A 27,171-nucleotide genomic window follows, 5' to 3' on the forward strand; every position below is an offset into this window, starting at 1 on the left:
TGAACTTAACAGAGAGCTGTTGAAAAGAAGCAAAGCGGTTATCAATGAAGAGATCTTCAAAATGTCTAATGCCCTTCCTGTACCAAACATGGAATGCTGAATCGAACGTGGTAGGTAAAAAAAGGTGATTGTGTGCGACAGGGCTAGAAATGGAAAACCCCTGGAAACCATAGCATTTCCTGAACTGAGCCCATATACGCAAAGTGTGTCTGACCAGAGGATTAGCTATTGATCTGGGCAGACTGCTAGGGAGTGCAGAGCCAAGAAGTGCAGGTATAGATAATTCTTTAGTGGAGCTCAACTCCATTGCCACCCAGTTAGGGCACTCAGGCTGACCGTGGAAGAAAGACCAGAAGGCAGCACAACTTATATTAGCTGCCCAGTAATATAAGCGAAAGTTAGGTAAAGCCATGCCACCCTCTTTTTTAGATTTTTGGAGGTGGATTTTATTAATTCTAGAGCGCTTATTCTGCCACAGATATGACAAAATAATAGAGTCTAAGGAATCAAAAAAGGATTTAGGAATAAAAATTGGGATAGATTGAAATAAGTATAAAAATTTGGGGAGAACATACATTTTGACAACATTGATACGACCTACCAAGGACATAGATAGAGGTGACCATTGTACCAGATTCTGTTTTGTAGCATATAAAAGATTGACAAAGTTTTCATGAAAGAGATCTTTAAACTTCCTTGTGACTGTAATTCCAAGATAAGTAAATTGATTATGGACTACTTTAAAGGGGAGATCACGAAATATTAGTTCTTGTGCTTTTTTATTGATTGGGAAAAGTTCACTCTTATGTAAGTTGAGTTTATAGCCAGAGATCTGGCTAAACTGGTCAAGAAGTGAAAACATTAGAGGTAAGGATGTAGACGGATATGAGAGAAAGAGTAGTAAGTCATCAGCATAGAGAGAGACTTTATGCTCAACACCCCCTCTCCAAATCCCGGTCAATTCAGGACAATTTCGAAATGCTATCGCCAGAGGTTCTATAGTCAAATCAAAGAGAAAGGGACTTAAGGGGCATCCCTGACGGGTGCCACGTTTGAGATTGAATACTTGGGATTTCTGAAAGTTAGTTAGAACAGAAGCAGTAGGACACAGGTACAGCAATTGGATCCAAGAGATGAAACTTTGGCCGAGGTCAAATTTTTCTAAGACTGCAAAAAGGTAGTTCCACTCTATACGATCAAATGCTTTCTCCGCATCAAGGGAGATAACACATTCAGGAGTCCCAGTTGGAACTGAGTATAAAATATTAAATAGACGCCGAATGTTAAAAAAAGGGAGATGGTTTTTAATAAAGCCTGTTTGGTCATCAGAGATAATGGAGGGAATAACGGTTTCTAATCTATGAGCCAAAACTTTAGCTAAGATCTTTACATCAACATTGAGCAGAGAGATCGGCCTGTACGAGGAACACTCTGTTGGGTCTTTGCCCTTTTTTAAAAGAAGAATAATAGATGCCTCATTGAAAGAGGGTGGCAATTTGCCGTAGTTAAATGAGTCAGTTAATACTGAAAGTAACTGAGGAGAAAGAAGTGAGGAGAATGTTTTATAAAATTCCACAGGGAACCCATCAGGTCCAGGAGATTTCCCTGAGGACAGTGCAGAAATCGCAGAAGATACTTCTTCTAGTGATATAGGCGCATTAAGTTTGGCTTTGAAATCAGATGAAAGTGAGGGGATATTCAGATTCTGTAAAAATTGATCCACAGAGATATTGTCATTCAGGGATTCAGAGGAATAAAGCCGAGAATAAAAATTTTTAAATGCGTCATTAATTTCTAAATGATCCGATGTAAAGTCTCCGTTCTCCTTCCGGATCTTTGTAATATGTTGTTTGGCTTTAGAACGCCTCAGCTGATTGGCTAGTAATTTACCAGACTTATCCCCATGAATGTAAAAGCGGCTCTTGCTTTCGAGAAGTTGGCGTTCGACAGGTTGAGTGGACAGAAGATTAAATTTAGTTTGAAGTTCAATGCGCTTCTTGTATAATTCAGGGTTCTTAGTTTGGGCATATAATTGATCCACATCTTTGATCTGGTTAATGAGGTTTGCTCGATCTGCACAGGATCTTCTATTGAGATTTACTGTGTAAGAGATTATTTGACCCCTCAAATATGCTTTCATGGCATCCCAGACAGTCTGGGATGGCACTTCAGGTGATGTATTAGTGTTAAAATAGAAGGTTATCTGGTCTTTAATAAATTTTACGAAATCATCATCCGATAATAAAGTTGAATTGAACCGCCAGTGTTTGTTCCTCTGAGGGAGACCAGGAAAGTTCAGAGAGAGGGTAATTGGGGCATGGTCAGAAATCAGTATACTCTGATAGTCACAAGTGTGGGTAAATGGGATAAGTTGGTTATCGAGTAAGAAATAGTCAATTCTAGTGAAGGTATGGTGAACATGTGAGAAAAAAGAACAATCTCTCTCCGTAGGATGGAGGAAACGCCATATATCAGAGATACCAAGATTAGAGAGAAACGATTGGATAGCTAAGGCAGATTTGGTAGGTGATCTGGTAACAGAGGACGATCGGTCCAGTTTAGGATCCAACCAACAGTTAAAGTCACCACCCAATATAAGAGAGTATGAGTTTAGGTCTGGTAGTGAGGAAAAAAACCGTTCAAAGAAGTTAACATCATCAAAGTTGGGGGCATACAGGTTTGCTAGTGCAACTTTAGTGTTATATAGTTTACCAGAAACAATAATAAAACGGCCATTTGTGTCCGATATTTTATTATGGAGTTCAAAAGGAATATTTGAGTTAATAAGGATGGAGACTCCCCTAGCTTTAGCGGCAAAGGATGAATGAAAATGCTGACCCGCCCACTTGGACAGAAGCCGGGAGTTATCAAAACAACGAATATGAGTTTCTTGGAGGAAAGCAATGTCAGCTTTGAGTTGTTTAATATGTGAAAATACCTTCCTTCTTTTAACAGGGTGGTTCAGTCCCTTTACATTCCAGCTCACAAATTTAAGTGCACTAGCCATTATCAATTACTAATGCATAAAAGGCGGCAGGCATATAAAAAATCAAGCGGTACAATAGCAGTCTGGGAGCAGAGATGTAAACATAGATTCGTAAGGTCAAAATATAAACATGTCCTAAACAATAAAGAAATGTTGGAACTGGAAAATCCACCCCACCCACACAACCCAGAACTAGACGGCTACGAAAACAAGTAGCTAGCTCTACCAAAAAAATTAACCCAAATACAACTTCCAGATCTGTGTCATTGACAGCAGTTCCGTATAAATGCTATAACAAACAGTATCTAGTTTATGCACTAAAAAACATAACTACAGATTAGAACACCTTCTGCCGAGATATACAACTTAATACAGAGAAAATCGGAAGAAAACCAAAACTAACCTACCCGCGAAATATTATAGAAGAATAAAGTAAGAGAAGGGGAAAAAAAGGTAAGAAGGAAAAAGAAAAAAGAGGAAGGGGAAAATTACAAATTCAAGACGAGTATTTATCAACCGTTTACCGAGAAGGGAGAAAAAAAAAATCAGAGAATGGAAAAAAAAGGGGTGAAGAAAAGAAAGAGATAAAATAAATAAATATTTAAAACAGAGGAAAAATAAATCAGCAGTTGAACTGTGAACCAACAAACAGGGAGGCCTTCACTAAAGACTTCAAACCTCCAAAACAAGTTAGAATTAGTTGTAGAACTCTGTAGGTAAAGTTATACAGAGGTAAAAATAGATTACACACACACCAAATCCCGGGAGAGATTGTCAACAGCCTTTAGAGTTTCAGTGAATAATGTCTGAGTGATTCAAGTGAATTCCGAGTCCAGAGAAAGTAATTTTACTACGAGGAGTACTTATCCACCATTTTAGGAGGCCCGATCAGATTCCGAAGATGACTGGATAGCCGGAAGACTTGCCACAAACGCTTCAGCTTCCCTCGCTGATTTGAACCACTTGAATTCCCCGGTATTAAACTTGATTCTTAGGTCAGCAAGATTACGAAAGGAAGGTTTGAAACCACGATCAAAAAGCACTTTCATTGCGCCTTTATACTCAGTGCGCATCTTTAAGGTCTGGGGTGTAAAATCTTCCACAAAGCGAATGGTTGTATCCTGGAAAGTAAAAGAGCCTCTGCGACGTGCCTCCACAATCAGACTGTGTTTTACCTGGTATTGATGGAAACACAAGATTACTGGTCGTGGACGGGATCCCAGAATTCCGGGAGGGACGTTAACTCTGTGTGCCCGTTCGAGCTCGGGCGGGTTTGGAAGCAGATCCTTCCTGAATATCTCACAGAGAAACTCGGCGAAAAACTTCACGGTTGATCCCTTCTCAGTTGCCTCTGGTAATCCCAGAATTCTGATGTTGCAGCGTCTGCTGCGATTTTCGAGATCCACCATTTTGGAAAGAAGTTTATTAGATTTTTCCTCTAAGCTGGAACAGAGAGTCTCCAAGTATCGAACCCGACTTTCTAAAGCTTCAGAAGTCGAATCGATGCGAGATAAGTGTTCAGCATGTTTGTCCACTTTATCGTTGATCCGATCCAGTTTCTCTTCTAACTGTTTGAAAGCGGTTTTAATTTCCTTTAAGATTTCATCTCGGAGCTTTTCAAGCGCCTCCATCGTCACGTCCGACGAGGTCGTAGTTTCTTTTCTCCCGGATTTAGAACTCTTGCTAGACATTGTAAGTTAGATATATTCACAGGCAAGTAAGAGATACCGAAATAATTCCTAACTAAGCTTTATAAAATGGAGACATTTAGTGCAAAGGTAGCGACAGTAACGGAACAAAAGTTCGGAGCAGCTAAGCAATCGCCATCTTACCGGAAGTCCGTGCTTTTTTTTTGAAACTGCAACTTAATGTTTTAGCTTTTTTTTCTTCCCTGAGCAGCCAATTTATTTCTGTCTGTCCAACATGCTCTTTGTACAGGCCCTACTTTGTTGTATTTTCTACAAGTTTCACCTTTAAATCTGCATTGGTCTGGTGTGTGGGAGCCCCTTTCACAATGGCAACACAATTTATTTGGCTAGGCCGGTTTCTGTTTAGAGATGCTGACTTTCATTCCTGACTGCAACTCAATTGCACCTCTGTCTGCTGATTCCATGGAAACAATGATTTCAGCTGCCCTTTTAAATGCTAGTTATGCTTCAGTCAGAAGCTGTTTTTGAATGCTTTCTTGTGAGATTCCACAACCGAAATGATTTCTCAGTACACCATTAAGCCCATTACTGACCTGACAATGCTTAGACAATCTCTTCAATTCAGCCATATAAGCTGAAATGGACTCCCCTTCTTTGTGATTCCATTTATGAAACCTAAAACAATCTGCAATCAGCAATGATTTTTGTTCTAAGTGTTGCTGGATTATTTTGACAATATCAGCAAAACTCATTTCTGCTGGTTTGTTTGGAGCAGTCAAGCCTCATAGCAAACTGTATTTCTTTTAACCCAATGCACACAGCAAATTGTTTTTTGTTTCACATTAGCTATTTCATTTGCTTCAAAATACTGTTGGATTAGCTGATGCATGAGCCAGTTATCTGTTGTGTAATCAGACTCATCAATCTTTCTGATGTACCCAGCCATTTCTGCTCTTTTTTATGATTATTATCACACCTACTCACTCCTTATGAACCTTGAATTCTTCCATTTTCTGACTTTGTCTTTAAAACCCGATTGTGTCTTCCCTTCTGAAGACACGTGCTATGCTGCATTCTTAAATTCGACCATCTCTGCACGTGCTGGGCTGCGATTTTTAATTACTGTTCCTCACTGCAACTTTTTTAGTTTGAACATCTGACTATGGTTCAGCAAGACGATAGCTGTTTTGGGTTCATTTTAAAAATAACCTCTTCACCTGTGCTTTTTTGTAACTTCAAAACATTAAATCATTTCAAAGGAACACATTGGTATCCGGGAATGTGAGTCTAACTTCGTGTTTACTTTAAGTGAGGTGCGCACCTATCACGTGGTAGCGTGATGATGTGTGCATTTCAAGCATTTATACATAAATCCTATAAATCCTATAAATCCTATAAACAAACAGGAATGCTTAATCAAACAATATATCTACAAACAACATAAAATCTGCAGATGCTGGAAATCCAAGCAACATACACAAATTGCTGGAGGAACTCAGCAGGCCAGGCAGCATCTATGGAATAAAGTACAGTTTCCATTTCGGGCTGAGATCCTTCAAGATTATTCAAATATTGTTGAAATATTAAATACATAACAAAACTTCTGAGAAGTGTGGGCACAGGAAGATCTCACAATATTTAACAAGAATTAAGTCAAATTTCTAAGGCTGAAGTTGAAACAGGAACACGAAAGACAGCTTTCTCCTTAGAGACAGGACGTTATGACCAAAAGTCACAACTAAATGTTTTGGCAAGGCAATAGTGGAGAAAATACTAAAGGGACAGGAGATGGCAAATGGTGCTTTTCAATTCAGTGCAAAATTTATCAGTTCACTTCTGGAGTTTAAAAGCAGATGCACTTGATAACAATAAGTATGTTTGTGTCACTCACATCATCTTGAATATGCATATTGCTCTTAACCCATACGATGATATAATTTTCTGTTCCGCTAGTTGTTTCAGAAGAACAGTTGGGTTGTTTACTTTACCACTATGCATAGGAATAGGTGATTTCATCTTTGACCTTGTACCTGCTCCCAGCAGAACGCTTCCATTGGTACCATTTGCCTTTTCTTTTCCCTGAACTTTACTCTTTTCCACATGCAGATCAAATCTCCTTAGATTTTCTAGTAATGCTCTTTTTCATATTTCCATCACGTTTATCTGTTTGTTACTGTCTTTTTTTTTGTTGGTCTTAAATATAAGTGTTAGTTGTTTTTAAATTTGGAATTTTGACATCACTATTTTATGTCCTTTGTGAAAATCCACTTCCATTTACTGTAGATACCCAGGCAGGGTATGGAGTTTTTATTTATTTTTATGATTATAATTATTGTTTCAATCCATTGATATGGTGTGAGAGAAATGTTCTGCATTGATTTTTTTATTTAAATAATCATGATCATCGGGACAGATTCTGGCTGATATCTCCAAAACAAAGATCTTGTTTACTATCCAATTACAATGTACAAAGAAGGACTACTGAATAATGGAGAGGATGTTCCCTTGCAATACAAATATTTATGTCAGGATGCTGTTTATTGACTATAGCTCAGCGTTTAACATAATCGTTCCTACAGTTCTGATGGAAAAGCACCAGAATCTGAGACTCTGTACTTCCCCCTGCAACTGGATCTGCAACTTCCTAACTGCAAGACTATAATCTATGTGGATCACAAACAATCAACACTGATGCACCTCAGGGACATGTGCTTAGCCCACTGCTCTGCTCTCTCTGCGCCCATGACTGTGTGGCTGGGCATAGCTCAAATGGCATGGATTGGAGGAGGATACTGGCGGGGATGACGGCAGAACAGAGACGGCCGAAGTTTCTGGGAACAGTTCACAAGGCGCAGGCTAGATATGAGTCCCACAGAGAAAGAAATTCTCAAATGACAGGGGTGGGCAACTGAGAATGACAAAGGAAGTTAAGGAATGCATAAAAGCCAAAGAAAGGTTGCAAAAGTGTGTGGAAAGTTGGATGATTGGGAAGCTTTTAAAATCCAACTAAAGGCAACTTAAAATGCTATAAGCAAGGAGAAGATGAATTGTGAGGGCAGACTAGCCAATAATATAAAGCAGGACACGAGAAGATTTTTCAGTCATATAAAGAGTAAAAGGGAGGTTAGAGTTGATATTGGACCACTGGAAAATGATGCTGGTGAGGTAGTAATGGAGGACAGAGAAATGGTAGATGAAGTTAATGGGTACTTTGCATCTGTCTTCACTGTGGAAGACACTAGCAGTGTGCCAGAGGTCCGTGAGTGTCAGGGAGCAGGAGTGAGTGCCATTGCTATTACAAAGGAAAAAATACGATGCAAACTCAAGTCTTAAAGCAGATAAGTCACCTGGGCCAAATAGACTACATCCCAAAGTCCTGAGAGAGATTGATGAAGAGAGAACAGATGCATTGGTCATGATCTTTCAAGAATCACTTGTTTCTGGCATGGTCTCAGAGGACTGGAAGATCACGAAAGTCCCTCCACTCTTTAAGAAAGGAGGAATGCAAAAGAAAGGAAATTGTAGGCCAAACACAAGGAAATCTGCAGATGCTGGGAATTCAAACAACAACACACACAAAATGCTGGTGGAATACAGCAGGCCAGGCAGCATCTACAGGGACGTCGACGTTTCGGGCCGAGACCCTTCGTCAGGACTAACCAAAAGGAAAGATAGTAAGAGATTTGAAAGTAGTGGGGGGAGGGGGAAATGCGAAATGATAGGAGAAGACCTGAGGGGGTGGGATGAAGCTAAGAGCTAGAAAGGTGATTGGCGAAAGTGATACCGAGCTGGAGAAGGGAAAGGATCATGGGACGGGAGGCTTCGGGAGAAAGAAAGGGGCGGGGGGGGGGGGACACCAGAGGGAGATGGAGAACAGGCAAACAACTAAATTTGTCAGGGATAGGGTAAGAAGTGGAGGAAGGGCATTAACGGAAGTTAGAGAAGTCAATGTTCATGCCATCAGGTTGGAGGCTACCCAGCCGGTATATAAGGTGTTGTTCCTCCAACCTGAGCTTGGATTCATTTTGACAGTAGAGGAGGCCATGGATAGACATATCAGAATGGGAATGGGACATGGAATTAAAATGTGTGGCCACTGGGAGATCCTGCTTTTTCTGGCAGACTGAGTGTAGGTGTTCAGCGAAATGGTCTCCCAGTCTGCATTGGGGCTCGCCAATATATAAAAGGCCACACCGGGAGCACTGGACGCAGTATACCACACCAGCCGACTCACAGGTGAAGAGTCGCCTCACCTGGAAGGACTGTTTGGGGCCCTGAATGGTGGTGAGGGGGGAAGTGTAAGGGCAGGTGTAGCACTTGTTCCGTTTACAAGGTTAAGTGCCAGGAGGGAGATCGGTGGGAAGAGATGGGGGGGACGAGTGGACAAGGGAGTCGCGTAGGGAGCGATCCCTGTGAAAAGCAGAAAGGGGGGGAGGGAAACATGTGCTTGGTAGTCAGATCCCGTTGGAGGTGGCGGAAGTTACGGAGAATTATATGTTGGACCTGGAGGCTGGTGGGATGGTAGGTAAGGACAAGGGGAACCCTATCCTGAGTGGGGTGGCGGGTGGATGGGGTGAGGGCAGTTGTGCGGGAAATGGGAGAGATGCGTTTGACAGCAGAGTTGATGGTGGACGAAGGGAAGCCCCTTTATTTAAAAAAGGAAGACATCTCCTTCGTCCTGGAATGAAAAGCCTCATCCTGAGAGCAGATGTGGCAGAGACGGAGGAATTGTGAGAAGGGGATAGCATTTTTGCAAGAGACAGGGTGGGAAGAGGAATAGTCCAGGTAGCTGTGAGAGTCTGTAGGCTTATAGTAGATATCAGTAGATAGGCTGTCTCCAGAGATGGAGACAAAAAGATCAAGAAAGGGGAGGGAGGTGTCAGAAATGAACCAGGTAAATTTGAGGGCAGAGTGAAAGTTGGAGGCAAAGTTAATGAAATCAACGAGCTCAGCATTGCGTGCAGGAGGCAGCGCCAATGCAGTCGTCGATGTAGCGAAGGAAAAGAGGGGGATGGATACCAGTATAGACTTGGAACATGGACTGTTCCACAAAGCCAGCAAAAAAGCAGGCATAACTGGGAACCATACGGGTGCCCATGGCTACACCCTTGGTTTGGAGGAAGTGGGAGGAGCTAAAGGAGAAATTATAGAGAGTAAGAACTAATTCCGCTAGACGGAGGAGAGTGGTGGTAAAGGGGAATTGGTTAGGTCTGGAATCCAAAAAAAAGCGAAGAGCTTCGAGACCATCTCGGTGGGGGATGGAGGTATATAGGGACTGGACGTCCATGGTGAAAATAAGACAGTGGGGGCCAGGGAACTTAAAATCATTGAAAAAATTCAAAGCATGAGAGGTGTCACGAACATAGGTGGGAAGAGATTGAACAAGGGGGGATAAGACAGTGTCAAGGTATGCAGAAATAAGTTCAGTGGGGCAGGAGCAAGCTGAGACAATAGGTCTACCTGGACAGGCAGGTTTGTGGATCTTGGGTAGGAGGTAGAATCGGGAAATTATAGGCCAGCTAGCCTGAGCTCAGTGGTTGGTAAAGTGTTGGAGTCTATTATTAATAATGAGATTTTGAGGTACTTGGAGACTAATGATAAAATAAGTCTAAGTTGGTATTGTTTCTGTAAAGGGAAATTTTGCCTGCCAAATCTGTTAGAGTTCTTTGAGGAAGTAATAAGCGGGGCAGACAAAGGAGAGGCAGTGGATGTAATTTAGCTGGATTTTCAGAAGGTATTTGATAAGGTGCCACACATGAGGCTGCTTAACAAGATAAAATCCTATGGTGTTAAAGAAAAGATACTGGCATAGATAGTGGAATATCTGACAGGCAGGAGGCATTGAGTGGGAATAAAAGGGTATTTTCTGGTTGGCTGCCAGTGACTACTGGTGTTCCTCAGGAGTCAGTTTTGGGACTGCTGCTTTTCACATTGTTTGTCAATGATTTAGATAGTGGAATTGATGGCTTTGGGGCAAAGATAAGTGGAGGGGTAAGTAGTGCTGAGGAAGTAATATAATTGTAGCAGGACTTAGACAAATTGGAAGAATGGGCAAAAAATTGGCAGATGGAATACAGTGTTGGGAAATGTACGATAATACATTTTGGTAAAAGAAACAATAGTGCGGACTATTATCTAAACGCAGAGAAGGTTCAAACATCAGAGATGCAGGTGTACCATAGAGACCATCCCTATAGGTTGAGTCTGTGGTATGTCACTAAAGGCACTCACAAACTTTTACAGATGTACCATGGAGACCATTCTAACTGGCTGCATCACCGTCAGGTATGGGGGGAGGGGGAGGAGGAGCAGGTGCTACTGAGCAGCATCAAAAGAAGCTGCAGTAGGTTGTGTCTCATTCAGCTCCATCATGGGCACTAGCTTCTGTAGCGTCCAGGACATCTTCAAGTAGTGATGTCTCAAAAAGGTGGCATCAATCGTTAAGGACCCCTGTCATGTAGGTTATGTCTTCTTCTCATTGCTGCCATCATGAAGGAGGTACAGAAGCTTGAAGGCACACACTCAATGATTCAGGAACACTTTCTTCCCCTCTGCCATCTGATTTCTGAATGGACACTGAATCCATGAACACTGGATTCAGTACTCACTACTTTATTTCTATTTTGCACCACTCACTTAATTTATATATATATAGTTATTGGCATCTGTATTTTTTCTATCATGTATTGCATACTGCAAAAACAACAAATGCCAGTAATATTAAACCTGATTTTGATTCTGATTGCTCTTTTGAATGCTGAATACCAAAGTTAGTTCAGGAAGTTCTGTTTTAGAATTTGATGCCTTCAAATGAGCTATTTCACTGGCATGAAGAAAACACATTTAATCTGGAAGCTTAAGTGATTTGCACTTATTGAGAGATACCAAGGACAGTAACAATGCACAAGCTGTTTGTGAAAATGTATAACTTTAGTGTTCTGTATTGTTCAGCTGGCAAATCATAGGCGTGAAATGGCATAATCTTAGTCCAATATATGTTCATGTATCAGAATATTTAAAAATAATTTAATGCTCATGAAATTTGAGTTTAAACATCTTTTGCGTGCAAACTCATTGACACAATTTATTGCTTTATTTAACCATTGCTTGAATTGATCCTGATTCCTGTATGTTTATATGCATTTCTATTCAAAGGCTTAAATAATAATAGACCAAATATATTCAAAAACATTCCAGTATACTGTATGGGAGGTAAGAGTTAAATATTTAAAGCATGAATTGCACATGTAAATTCAGTATGGAGATTGTTGTTTTATCATTCATGGGCTATTTAATGCTATTTGCCATGACTAATGGGTCCTTCAAGCAGTAAATAAACTTAGATGATTTATCAGTATGCTAATAGAGGAAATTTTATACAATTGCTCATAAAACTTGAACTGCCGCCAGCAAGTATAGTGAGGAACCTGTAAGGTTTGGGAAGAACTACCGGTTTACAAAGCCTTTGGGAATTGTTTGCTTTAGTAGAAAGACAGTTCAGGTACTTGGAAGTTGCCTACAATGAGCTTTGGCAATTTTAAATTGTAATTCTACATGTTGAAAGTTAAAGTAAACAATGAAGTACCATACCAACATGCAATTGAAAGTTCTCTAAGTTAAAAGGAAAATCATTTCAAATATGCTTGACATTAGAAATGAAGTGGATGCAGGGTATATGTTGGAGAATTAAAAGCAATTTTCCTTTGAAAATTAAAAAAAAATCACTTATTAAACCATAGGAGTAACATATGTCTTTGTGTCAGAATCCAAGATGTCAAATGGACTTTGATAGTGCAAACCTGATCTATGTTGAATGTTTAAAAGTAGTCAATGATCCAGACTTCCAAAGATTTTTTGTCTAAATATCCTGAAATATATTCACCAGAGTTTTGACAACATGAAGTCCAATGGTCGTACACTATTCCTGCAGCAGGAAATGTGTGAGGTTAGATTTAGTGTAGAAACAGCAATTGCATTAATTTTGCTAGACAAGCACAATGGCAATGGACATACTGTACGCAATTAATTGGCCATTTGCATTTTAAACATTTTATTCAGTTTATGTCCAGCAGTTTTTTCCCCATTTATTTATTTTTTAAAAAAATGTTTAGTTATAAAAAGAGCAATATACACAAGTTGCTGGAGGAACTAAGCACATCAGGCAGCATCTATGGAAGTCAGGGTTATTAGCCTTGAGCTGAACCCCTGAACCTGGAGGACTGGTGGACCACTCTTAGTCCAGCCTCTGCTCTTTGGCATGGGTGACCCTACCAAGAGCCAAAGCATAAGGCCCTAATGCCAGCCAACATTTCCCTCCAGGTCATTGAGGCACGCAAGCCTCCAAACCACGACAAGGTTGTTATCCTCTTGGAGGATGGATGGTGAATAGTTTATCAATAATCATGATACTATGGATATCTTCAGAATTTTTTGATACTCTTAGTTATTGGATTGTAATACATTTAACTCAGGGGTTCCTTAGCTGGGATCCCTGTGTAATAGTATTGGCCCATGGCATAAGAAAGGTTGGGAACCCCTGATTAACTGGTCTAATACACTGCCAGACTAATTAATGAAATTTGTTTCTATTGATTATTCTAAATACTATGTACTCTATCTTTGTTTATGCCACTAAATTATAACCAATTCAATTTGTAGGTTTCAAAATAAGAAGGCGGCATGTCATTGGAGAGCCCACTGCCAGAGTTGGAAAATGTCCACATCTTACTGAAGCCATTCATTGTGAAGATCCAGTTTGCTATCATTGGGATCTTCTTGAAGAGCGTCTCTGCGTGGCAGACAATAATCAAACATGTGGGCAAGGTTTTTTCAACCAAAGGATTTTGTGCAAGAATAATCGAGGTTAGTTGCATCCAGGTTGAAAATGCTCAGAGATAAGCAACCATGGTGTTATGCATTTATCTTGTAACATTCCTTTAGTTGTTAACTTTTGAATCTCAGTTTGTTTTGTTTTCAAACTTTACACGTACTTTGGTTTTAATGATTTTCGTTTGTTCTTGTTTTGTTTTTAACATTTCCTTTCAGTATCTAATGTGTTAGCCAATTTCTCCATCTGTGCTTCAATGACTAATCTATTCTCACAATAATCTGCAGACACAAAGGGCTGGATGCTCCTGTTTCTCATGCTCTGATTAAAATACCAGTAAACAAAACCACAAACTGTCACTTTGTGCACTCACATACCTTGGATTTCCTTATGTGTTGATAAAATCAAATCTGTATCAAGACCTGCTCCAAAGCAAATCTGACAGTACTTACTATTTCTAAGTAGTTCAGGACAGCATTGACCATATAGTAGATTACATTTCACTTCCAGAATCCCTCAGTGTTTAGAGAAGGTGGATAGCTACTTCTTGTTTATAGATCGGTAAAATCTTCTATGCTTTTGGTACTCCTATGTGCTTCCAAGAAGCCTGAGCAAGTTTATTAGTTAAACATTTTCGTTATACTCTCAAGTAGTCTGGATGTTTTTGAGAGACTTTATTGAAGGATCTTATCATGAAATTCAAATGGACAACCTATTAAGCTATGTGCTTTGACCCGAAAGAAATCTAGCAAAGAGACTAAAACTCATTTCTATATATTTTTGTATTTTTGTTAAAGTTTAAACAAAGGGGGTAGAAGTTGCACTCAAAAAAGAAGTTGAATAACGTCAAGGGACATAATGAGTCTGAATGCACACAGTAAATGGAATGAGGTAGATGATCTTGTAGCACAGTTAGAGATTGGCAGGTATGATATTGTGGCCATCACTGAGTCGTGACTGAAAGAAGATCATAGTTGAGAGTTTAACATCCAAGGATACACAGTGTATCAAAAGGACAGGCAGGTACAGAGGGGGTGGAGTGGCTCTGCTGATAAAAAAATGAAATAAAATAATTAGAAAGAGATGACATAGAATTAGGAGCTGTAGAATCTTTGTGGGTACAGCTAAGAAACTGCATGGATAAAAAAGACCCTGATGGAAATTATGTACTAGAGTAATACACTAGAGATCCAGGAGGCAGTCCTCATTAGAGGATCAGAGGTGGAGAGGGTAAGCAATTTTAAATTCCTTGGTGTTATTATTCCAGAGGACCTGCAATTGCAATTACAAAGAAAGCACAGCAGTACCTCTACTACCTTAAGGGTTTGCTGAGGTTCAGCATGTCAACTAAAACTTTGACAAGCTTTTATAGATACATAGTAGAGAGTATATTGACTGGCTGCATCACATTCGGGTATGGAAACATCAAAACCCTCCCAACCATTGAGTACATCTATAGGACGTGCTGTCACAGGAAAGCAGCATCCATCATCAGGGACCCCCACCACCAAGACATGCTCTCTTCTTGCTGCTGCCATTAAGAAGTAGGTAGAATAGCCTTAGGGCTCACCCCATCAGATATAAGAACAGTTATTACCCTTCAACCATCAGGCTCTTGAGGAAAGGAGATAACCTCACTCAACTTACTTGCCCCATTATTGAAATGTTTCCACAACCAATGGACACACTTTCAAGGATTCTTCATCTCATGTTCATGGTATTAATTGATTATTTATTTATATTATGGGTTCCTCTTTTTCTATTTTCACAGCTTGTTGTCTTCCACACTCTAGTTGAAAACCCTAGTTTGCCTGTAATTCATTGATTCTGTTTGAGTTACTACTCTATGGATTTGTTGAGTATGTCCACAAGAAAATGAATCTCAGTGTTGTAAACGGTGACATATATGTACTTTGATAATAAAATCTATTTGAACTTTGAAAATATTTTGAATATACCAGCCAGGGTGTGTGCTTCAAATTACAATGGAAGATGTAAACACATATAAAAAGGATGGCGTTGCAATAATCATGGAAGATTTCACTATGCAGGTAGTTTGGGTAAATCAGGTTGAAGCTGGATCCCAAGAGAGGGAATTTGTTGAATGTCTATGCGATGGCTTTCTAGAGCAGCCTATGGTTGAGCCCACTAGGGAAAAGGTATTTCTAAATTGGATGTTGTGTAATGAACCAAATTTGATTCAGGAGCTTAAGGTAAAGGAACCCTTAGGGTACAGTGATCATAATATAATAGAATTTGCCTTGCATTTTTAGAGGAGGACTTGAAATCAGATGACTCAGTATTAAAGGGGAGTAAATGTCACTCGTATCACATATGAATTTGGATAAACTAGAAAGTAACATTTATTGAATGTAATGTCTTTAATTGCATTATGGTGCAGATACTTTTCAATACTTCAACTAAGCTAAAGTGTTTTGTTGATGATTTTTGTCAGTTTGAGGCTTCTTGCTTAAGTGTCCAACAATAATCAGCCAGCATTGATGGATTCCAATTGCCTTGATACTGTTTCACCATGACTGCAATATCCTGGTGAAATCTTCCACCATGTTTGTCATTGACAGTGTCAAGATTTTCAGGAAGAAGTCTAAATGGGAATGCAAAAAATTAATCTTTAGTGACATGTTGCACTTCATGATTTTGTATGCTTGAGGTATAGTCTTAACTGGCTGCACATAATACTCTGTAGTTGCCAAGAAGATTTTCAACAACATCCTTAAAGGCCTTCTATGCGATTTTCTCCAATCCCACTAGAAGTTTTTCGAATTGCATGTCATTGATGACCTGTTTGGTTTGTGGCCAAGAAAAATGCTTTCCTGAAACTTGACATCAGTTATTCAGGGAAACATCTGTCTCAGATATTGGAATCCTTCTGCAGATTCCATCCTCACAGTCTTGAACCCAGTGATTCTGCTTTTGTCTTTGACAAACCCAAATCTCCGACCAGGTCATTTAACTCAGATTGAGTTATCAGATGAGGCTCACTCAACATAATGAGTTCAAAATCTGTATCAGTATCATTTTCCATTCCTGGCTCATGCATCATGGCATCTTCATCTGCCTCCTCTAGACTCCATGTCTCTGGTGGCTTTGGTACTGGAAGATTATCATCATGTGGCACAGGTCTCATGGCCAGAGGCAGATTGGGGTATTCATTGGATTTGTTATTTTTAGCAGAAAATCCCGAGACACTGGTCAGGCAGAAGTAGCAGTCTGTCACATGGTCCTTCTGCTCACAATATCATCAGGACTTCAGGGCATCTCTGAGCCAAGCTCTAGTATTAACGGCACACATTGTGTAACAAATATGAGAAGTCAAGGCTTTGTCTTGGTCACCAATTTTACACCCAAAGTAGAGCTTATAGACTTTCTTAATAAAAGGAGCTGTGCTCCGTCTTTGAGATTTAAGCATACAATTGCCATAAATATATCAGCTATTATTGTGGCTGTTGCAACTTTAACGAGACATTTCACAAATATTCCTCAAAAAACAGTTACTTTATGAACACACACAATATGCTGTGTGTGTAGAGCATGTGCCTGAAGGTGACTGTGTCTGTGTGATGCTTTTATAGCCTTTCTAAAACTTGTCCTACCATGCAGCATCCACCCTGCATGTCCAGGCATGTCTAGAGGAGATAGAAACTTTTCAGCTCATATCGTGGGCAACTTTTTAACTGACTTGAATTATGAATTGAAATAACAAATATAGGTGATTTCAAACCATGGTGTGTGACAGGGTTATTTCATGGTGATTTTCATGACTGGTAGCTAAAAATCCATCAGGTACTCACAGAAATATTCAGGATGCAAAATCTTTGGTGTCTAGTGTAATAGGCCAGTTCGCCTGATTCAGCTGTTGGAAAGATATTGAAAATTATTAAGGATAAAGTTTTGGTGTAATTGGAAGCACATGATGACAATAGACAATAGACAATAGGTGCTGGAGTAGGCCATTCAGCCCTTCAAGCCAGCACTGCCATTCAATGCGATCATGGCTGATCATCCACAATCAGTAACCCGTTCCTGCCTTCTCCGCATATCCCTCGACTCCGCTATCTTTAAGAACTCTATCTAACTCTTTCCTGAAAGCATCCAAAGAATTGGCCTCTACTGCCTTCTGAGGCAGAACATTCCATAGATCCACAACTCTCTGGGTGAAAAAGTTTTTCCTCAACTCTGTTCTAAATGGCCTACACCTTATTCTTAAACTGTGGCCTCTGGTTCTGGACTCCCCCAACATCGGGAACATGTTTCCTGCCTCTAGCGTGTCCAAACCCTTAATAATCTTATATGTTTCAATCAGATCCCCTCTCATCCTTCTAAATTCCAGTGTATACAAGCCCAGTCGCTCCAATCTTTCAACATATGAAGTGGGCTAAAGTCAGCATGGTTTCCCTAAAGGAAAATCTTACCTGACAAATCTGTTCGATTCTTTGAGTAAGCAATCAGCTGGATAAACAAAGAAGAGTCAGTGGATATTGTTTATTTGGATATTCAGAAGGCCTTTGACAAGGTGCTACATGTGAGGCTGCATAACAAGATACGAGCCCATGGTATTACAGGAAAGATACTAGCATGGACAGAAGAGGTGCTGGGAATCCAGGCAACACACACAAAATGCTGGAGGAACTCATCAGGCCAGGCAGCATCGATGGAAAAGAGTATAATCAATGTTTTGGGCCGAGACCCTTCATCACTGTCACACATCATGAAGGGTCTTGGCTTGAAATGTTGACTATAATCTATTTTATAGATACTGCCTGGCCTGCTAAGTTCCTCCAGCATTTTGTGTGTGTTGCTAGCACGGACAGAAGATTGTCTAACTAGCAGGAGGCAAAGAATGGTAATAAAGGGGGCCTATTCTCATTGTCAGCTGGTGATTAATGGTGTTCCACAAAGGTCGGCATGGGGGCCTCTTCTTTTTGCAAAGGTAGATAATAAGGCAGTTAATGTTGAGGAAGCAGGGAGTCTGGAGAAAGACTTAGGCAGTTTGGGAGGATGAGCAAGAAATGGTAGATGGAATATAGTGCAGGGAAGTGTATGATCGTACACTTGGGTAGAAGGAATATAGGTGCAGACTATTTTATAAACAAGAGAAAATTCAAAAAATCAGAGTTGCAAAGGTACTTGTGAACCTTGTGCAGGCATCCCTAAAGGTTGTCTTGCAGGTTGAGTCAGTGTTAAGGAAGGTAAACGCAATGTCAGTCCTCTCAATAGGAAAGCAGAAAATAATAGCAAGGATGTAATGCTGAGAGCTGGTAAGGCATTGGTTAGACTGCACTTAGAGTATTGTGAGCAGTTTTGGGCTGCTTATCTAAGAAAATATGTGCTGGCATTGGGGAGTGTCCAGAGGAGGTTCACAAGAATGAACCCAGGAATGAAAGGGTTAACATGTGAGAAGTATCTGATGTTTCTGGGCTTGTACTTGCTGGAGGTTAGAAGAATGAGGAGAATCGCATTGAAATATTGAAAGGTCCCGATATAGTGTATGTGGATAGGATGTTTCCTGTAGTGTGGGAGTCTAGGACCAGAGGGCACAGCCTCAGAATAGAGGAATGTCCATTTAGAACAGAGATGAAGAGGAATTTATTTAGCCTGAGGATGGTAAATCTGTGGAATTCATTGCTACGGAAAGCCGTGGAGGCCAAGTTTTTGAGAATTTTTGATAGGTTTTTGAATAGTCAGGGCATCAAAGGTTACAAGGGATAATAAATCAGCCATGATGGAATGGTGGAGCAGATTCAATTGGACGAATGGCCTAATTTTGCTCCTATGTGTTACGGTCTTATGGTCCATTTTGCATAATGTGGATATGACAAAGGTTATTTCAAAATGTGCTTCCCCATGACAGCAATGTTAGATAGATTGGAAGTTGTCTACGGTATCCATTATATCTGGGAATGCCAGTTATTGATATATCAAAACAAGAATGTTCAGAAATATGAATCGTCTGAAAGAATCACAAGGAAAAGCCTTTCTTCACATATTGCAGGCTGTTGGAATCAGTTAATCAGAAATCTTAGGGGAAAAGATAGATGCTGTCAGAATTCATGGAACACCACTATCTCATTGAGAGATGCACACAAACTTCAATCAGAATACAGTACGTTTTCTGCGAAATTTAGAGTCACAGTTCCAAATTAATGTATTTATTGCTTTCCAACTAAAAATTAAACTGCTGATGTGCAACTTATTTAAAATAAAATATACTTTTCTCATAAAACTTCCCATTTCACACTTATTTTCATATAAGCAGTGCTTATGAGCTATCCTGAGTGTTCTCCTAAGATTAAATGAAATGATACACTCCACTTATCAATTTACATACAACACAAATATATAATTTAGACTAACTGAACTATGCCAGCCTATTTTGTTTTGATTTAAGCTGTGGACTCTTTCTTCATGTGCCTACCTTCTGTCAAAGTCAAAGTCAGAGTTGAGTTTATTGTCATGGGCATAAGTACCTGTGCAATGAAAAACTTACTTGCAACAGTGTCATAGCCACATACTGCAGTATCATATAAGCAGCATTCACGAGAAAAACAAACTTAAATCATTACAACTTCTACCAGAAAAAAATATAATTAGAACAAAAAAATCCACTTTAGTGTAAAGTGCAACAATCCAACAATCTCTCCAATAACTTCATTGTCGCACTACCATCAAGCAGGAGGTACCGTAGCATCGGATAACAACTGGGAATCAGGTTCTTTCCCCAGGTCTAAGACTACTGAACTTCCTGCTACCACATAGGTCTCACGACATATGAAGCACCAATGACATTATACTGTTTACTCTTTAAATTGTAATATATATATACACCTTATTATTTATTAATTTATTTGTGATAATATTACTTTATATGTTATGTGTGTGAGTTATATGTATTGTGTTGTGCACCTTGGTCTGTAGGAAGATTATTTTGTTTGGCAGATACCCATGTATGATTGAATAACAATAAACTGAAGTTGAACATGAATTTGGAAGTGATTAAAATTGGTCATAGTGTTGGTTAACTAGGGACTCGGGTTGTGCCATTTGGCTCCCAAAGTGAGTGGCTTGGAAAACTAACTCTTCTTCAACCTGATGGTGTAGGATGTCTGTTACTTAACCTAATTGGGACTTCTTTTAATTCAAAGTTCAAAATAAATCTGTTATCAAAGTACATATATGTCACCATATACTACCCTGAGATTCAATTTCTCATGGCCATTCCCAGTAAATAGAAAGAATCCAATAGATTTAATGTAAAACCACCCACAACAGTGATGGACAAACAACCAACATGCAAAAGGTAGCAAATTGTGTAAATACGAAGAGAAAAGAAGAAAAATAATTTTAAAAAATAATAAATAAATATTAAGAACACAAATTGTGGAGTCCTTTAAAATGGTTGTGGAATCAGTTTAGTGTTGGGATGAGTGAAGTTACTCTGTGTGGTTCAAGAGCCTGATGGTTAAGGGGTAATAACTGTTCCTGAACCTGGCATCTTTCCTTCCAGCAGCAGCAGGAAGAGAGCATGGCCTGGATGGTGGGTGTTGTTGATGATGGATGCTGATTTCCTGCAACAATGCTCCGTGTAGATGAGCTCAAAGCTGGGGAGGGCTTTATCCATGATGGACTAGGCCGTATCCATTTTTTTTGTTGGATTTTCCATTCAAACGCACTGCTGTTTCCATCCCAGGCTGTCATACAGCCAGTCAGTATAGTCTGCACCGCACATCTATAGAAGTTTGTTAAAGTTTTAGATGTCATGCCGAACCTCTGTAAACTCTTAAGGAAGCAGAGGCATTGCAGTGCTTTCTGCATAATTGCATTTATATTCTGGGCCCAGGACAGGTCCTCCGAAATAATAAAACAGTGGAATTTAAAGTTGCTGACTTTCTGCACCTCTGATCCTCCGATGGACCTCCATTTTCCTCCCCCACTAAGCAATAATCAGCTCTTTCGGTTTTGCGGATATTGAGTGAGAGTTTGTTGTTATGTCACCATTCTGCCAGATTCTCAGTCCCACAACAATAATGTCAGCAGCAGACAAATATAGCAAATGGAGCTGTATTTAACATCACAGTCATAAGTATAAAGTGAGTAGGGCAGAGGACTAAGCACACATGCTTGTGCAACTGTGCTGAAGGAGATTGTGGAGGAGATGTTGTTGCTAATCTGATCTGACTGGGGTCCGCAAGTGAGGAAATCAAAGATCTAGTTGTGCAAGTAGACATTGAGGCATAGTTCTCAATTTTATTTATCCCAATTGTTGACGATCCTTGTTCATAAACACAGTGGCTGTTTACACTCTTTATTTCAATTTTTCTGTTTTATTTTTCAATCAATTTCTCAGGACACTCAATATACCTGTGAGGTATACTTAAAACTGAATTGGAGTGCATTAAACATGCCTAAAAGCAGTAAGTGACTTTTCCTATATGACACAAGGTCATGCAGTGACATTAATGTATCCTTTTTTCCCCTTTCTTAATCCCTTTTTTATTTCTCTCACTGTCCTCTTCCCTGTCCATGCGATTGTGTTGAAGAATTAGAAAAAAAATACCTTGGGAGATGGTAGCAGTCAGAGCATTAACTAAATGTTCACATTTTAATGGATGGGCTAGTGATGGAATGCCGTCCAGTAACTGCACAATACAGAGATATGGGAGACCAAGAATACTGGCATTATGTATTGTGTCAGCTGAAACTCTACCAAATGTTTGAAAGCTGCCAGATTTGGTACTTGGGTTTTAATAGAATATTTCTAATAACGCATCCCAGTCTCAGCTAATTGACTCCATTGCAAGCTTCCAGGATCCATGTTTGGTGTTTGCATACCAGTGTGGAACTTACAGCTCGTCTTTGCACTCAATGGAAAACTATTTTAAAATCGTACCGCTGACTTGAAAGATGGTTTGGCATCTAGTTTTATGATGTTTGCGCTGTTTTTGTTCAGGTGAAATCTTATGCAATTTATATTATGTTGATTTATCTGCTACAAGAACTAAGATAGAGTTTTACAATGTAGGTTTGCATGAAGTCATTGTGGCCATGAAAATGAGCTCAGTCATACCCATAGTTCCTTGGTGAACAGGATATTAAGGTTTTGTTCCCTTAGAAGAATTCAAAGCTGACTTCCATTCTTTTTCTTTCATCTATTAATGTTATGATTTGGCCACATGCAAAAACAAAATATACCATAAAATATATATGTTGTAGGTGAAATCATCACATGCTTCATGCAAATGTAATTTAATCATTCAATATTTTCTTAGTGCCTGGCTTCCTTCCACGTGGTTCTGCTTGTCCTAGTGTTCCTTAATATTCAATACATTTTTGTCCTCCATAACAGCCTTATACTGTAGGAGAGATGGATATTTGTCTGTTGACAGTCTTCCAGTCTGAGTAGGCAAACGAGGCTGAATAACTGAGGGCATGTAGCTTCAGGTATGGAAGTGCATGAAGATGTAATGCAGCATTTGAATGTGATGTATAAATCCTTACCGATAGGGATCATTGTTGGATGAATCATGAAGGTCTGACAACGAAGGAGTTTCACTGATGCAGTTTTGGAATATGCCTTTTGAAACTGCATTCATTTACCGTGATTATGTGTGTTACTCTTTGTACAGTAGATTCTCATGGCTTGTCTGCTGGGGCAGACTTCTATACCCATTTGTTCCTTATATCTTTATATTGTGTACCTGCTTGTCTCATGCCTCCTGTGATTTATTCCTACTACTCCCACTCACCCAGTCTGCCAGAAAACTTGCTGTCCCCCTTGCGTTATTCTTCAGATTCACCTTCTGCATGATGACCATGAGCTGCTAACGCCAAAATGAGCTTACTATTGAAGGGGCACTAAAGCGTTACAGTTTGGGTGCTTGTGTGTGAACGTCAGTAAAAAGCCTGTTTAGTACTCTTGCATATTCTAATGAGTAGATAGCTTTGGAATTGGTGGGTTGTCGGTATTTTGGACAATGGGCTCAGATTACTTCCATTTGCTTCTCTCCATTTTAGGGAGCTACCCGGTTTAGTCCCTGTCCCTTTAAAACCATTTCGTTTAAAATCAAATTTTTTTCTCACCTCTTAGAGCTGAGCAAATTTATTATTGAATATGCTCTGTTCTCTTCTTGTGATTTTCCTATTGTTAACAGAACTTTTGTAAAGCATAATGCAGTTTTTATAAAGAATAATGCAGTGTTTTTGATTATACTATTAATGAGTTTTATAGATGAAAATAAATTGGGTTCAGCCACAATGGAAGCAATTTATTACCTTTCCATCTCAAGCCGCAAGTACAAAAAGTGACTTGTTATCTGTGTTTTTTGAACTTTAGTACATTCATTTCTAAATAGAGTGTATTTTATTAATAATTGCTAATTCATATTAAACTAATTTTGTAGCATTCAAAATTAACAAAGCTGATAGAGCCTGAAGAAAACATAACATCTCAAATGCCAGTGCATTATATACAGAACAGACTTGAAATTTTAAGTACTAGTTGAATAATCAAGGCACGGAACTCAATACTGTCAAAAAAAAATCATCCCCTTTCTGAATCATAATCAGAATCAGAATCAATTTTAATATCACCATCATATGTCATGGAATTTGTTGCTTTGCTGCATCGGTACATTGTGATAAATAGCAATAAAACTATGAATTACAATCTGAAATATACAGTATATATTAAAAAAAGTCAAAGTTCACAATAAATTTATTATCAAAGTATATTTATGTCACCATATACAACCCTGAGATTCATTTTCTTGTGGGCATACTCAATAGTTCCATAATAAAAGATTAACCATAATAGAATCAGTGAAAAACTGCAGCAACTTGGGTGTTCACCAGTGTACAAAAGACAACAAGCTGCATAAATACAAAAAGAAAGAAATAATAATAATAACTAAGCAAGCAATAAATATCAAACACATGAGGTGGAGAGTCATTGAAAGTCAGTCTTTTGGTTGTGGGAACTTTTCACAGTTGAGTGGAGTTATTCCCACTGGTTCATGAGCCTGATGGTTGAAGAGTTATAACTGTTCCTGAACCTGGTGGTGTGAGTCCTGAGGCTCATGAGCCTTCTTCCTGATGGCAGCAGTGAGTTGAGAGCATACTAGTATGGTGGGGGTCCCTGATGATGGATGCTGCTTTCCTGAGACAATGCTCCATGTAGACGAGCTCAGTGGTGGGGAGGGCTTTACCCGTATTGGAATGGGCCATAAACCATTACTTTTCCTAGAATTTTATGTTCAAAGGCATTGGTTTTTCCATATCAGGGTGTGATGTTCTTACTACAGATCTACAGTACAGAATTTTGTCAAAGTATTGGATGTCATGCCAAATCTTTGCAAACTCTAAAGAAGTAGAGGCACTGCTGTGCCGTCTTACATAATTGCTGGGCCTAGGACAGGTCTTCCAAAATAATAACACAGAGGAATTGGAAGTTGCTAACCCTCTCCACCTTTAATCCTGCTATGAGGACTGGCTCATGGATCTTTAGTTTTCTCCTCCTGGTCAACAATCATCTCCTTGGACTTGCTGACATTAGTGCAAGGTTGTTATGGAACCACTCAGCCAGATTTTCAATCTCCCTCCTTTGTGCTTATTCATCTCCTCCTTTGATTTGGCCTACAACAGTGGTGTCATCAGCAAACTTGCATATGATATTGAGGTTGTGCTTAGCTTAGCACAGAGCAAGTGGCTACACACTCAGCCTTGTGGTGCACCTGTGCTGATGGAGATCATGGAGGAGATGTTGTTGCCAATCTGAACTGAGTAGGGTCTGCAAGTGAAGAAATCCAGGATCCAATTTCACAAGGAGGTATTGAGGCCAGGGTCTTGGAGCTTATTGAATAGTCTTGAGGGGATGATGGTATTGGACACTGATCTATAAACAATAAAGAACATCCTGCTTTATGCATCTTTAACTAAATAATGCCAAAATGATAGGGAAAAAGTGCTGTGGAAGTGTTCATGGGTTCATTGTTCATTCAGAAATTTGACAGTGGAAGGGAAGAAGCCGTTCATGAAATATTGAATGTGTGTATTCAGGCCTCTGTACCTCCTCCTTGCTGGTTGCAATGAGAAGAGGACACGTCCTGGAATGTGGGGGTCCTTAATGATGGATGCTGCCTTTTTGAGCTTCAGCTTTTGAAGATGTTCTGACCGTTGGGAGGCTAATACCCATGATGGACCTGGCTGAGTTCACAACTTTCAGCAGCTTTTTCTGATCCTGTGCAGTGGCTCCTCCATACCAGCTGGTGATGTAGCCAGTTACAATGCTCTCCACGGCACATCTGTAGAAATTTGCAAGTGTCTTTAGTGAAATACCAATTCTCCTCAAACTCCTAATGAAATATAGCCGCTGTTGTGCCCCCCTTGTAATTGCATCAATACGTTGGCCCAGGATAGATCCTCAGAGATGTTGACATCCAGGAACTTGAAAATGCTCACTCTTTCCACTTCTCATTCCTTGATGAGGACTGGAGTGTGATTCACCCTTCCTGAAGTCCACTATCATTTCCTTGGTGGTACTGACATTGAGTACAGGGTTGAAGATACATGTAAGACAAGATTTCCAGCTGTAATGTGCAATTGGAATGTGTGTCAAGTTCCATTGTGTTAAGCATGTAATGAGCTATGAGACAGTTTGAGTGATTTTTATGATGGGTACAGTGGAAAGTTTTGAACTTTGGTCTGTACCTTATAAACAAAAACATTTTCTAACACAGTTGACATTAATAATTGCATCAATAATTAATATCATTGCTCATAAAACACTGTATGAACCTTTTGAAAAGGATGCTTTGGAAATTCAAATGGAGATCCCCTCATTTGATCTGCAATATGGAACACTATCTGTACATTGGTATACAAAAGTTGTAAAATTTTTGCTTGCTATTATGGATTCATTACAAGCTTTAACTTCAATATACTGCCTTACTGTAGTTAAAATTCAATCTCAATGCCAGCTAGAACTATTCAGGGCAAGATTCACAATAGGCTGAAAGATGCCAATGATGTTTACTTCTACAAATGGAAGGATTCCAGCTATTTTTCATCACGATCAATGATTGACTGATTTTAATGTTGTTTTCTTGTAGTGACTTTCTTTCTTTTTACTGTAAACATTATTTTAAAGGACACCAGTGATTTTGTCAAATAGTTGGCCTTAGCAACAGCATTGTATTTTAGTACCTAAATATGTTGTTACACGGACTCTTGAATCGTTTTTCCTGATCTTCTTTAAATTCTTTTTAAATCTTTTTATTGATTTTTAGAACATAACATAAGTAAAATATAGTACAAAAAACATTTGAGAGTACACAATAGATTCATTAATAATCAATTATATATTATCAATGTAAAAAGTCTCCCAAACTTATAATATTAATATGAAGAATTTAAGACAAAAAGCACAAAAAAAACCCCAAAAAGAAGAAGAAAAAAAAAAACAATATATAAAAAAAAACTAACAAGGGCAATTGTATAATGTTAAGTACACACAGCAGTGCCAATGACTCCGAACCTCCATTTATACAATTCAGGATGGTAGCAATAAGGTTCAGGATCAGACCATTTAACTCACATGAAAATGTTGAATAAATGGTCTCCAAGTTTCCTCAAATTTAACTGAGGAGTTAAAGACCACACTTCTAATTTTTTCTAAACTCAAACAGGAAATGGTT

General features: G+C 39.2%; 1 protein-coding gene across 3 annotated transcripts in view; it reads left to right on the plus strand.

Moving 5' to 3' along the window:
* Window positions 1-27,171, plus strand: part of thsd7ba (thrombospondin, type I, domain containing 7Ba) — a 976,604-nt gene that overhangs the window by 451,199 nt on the left and 498,234 nt on the right. For all 3 annotated transcript variants that reach the window (XM_073025771.1, XM_073025781.1, XM_073025776.1), the window contains exon 7: window positions 13,294-13,497. In XM_073025771.1, coding sequence (XP_072881872.1) covers window positions 13,294-13,497 — 204 coding nt within the window. The remainder of the gene's footprint in view (window positions 1-13,293; window positions 13,498-27,171) is intronic.

The sequence above is a fragment of the Hemitrygon akajei genome, chromosome 2 (assembly GCF_048418815.1).
Source record: "Hemitrygon akajei chromosome 2, sHemAka1.3, whole genome shotgun sequence".
Taxonomy (NCBI): Eukaryota; Metazoa; Chordata; class Chondrichthyes; order Myliobatiformes; family Dasyatidae; genus Hemitrygon; species Hemitrygon akajei.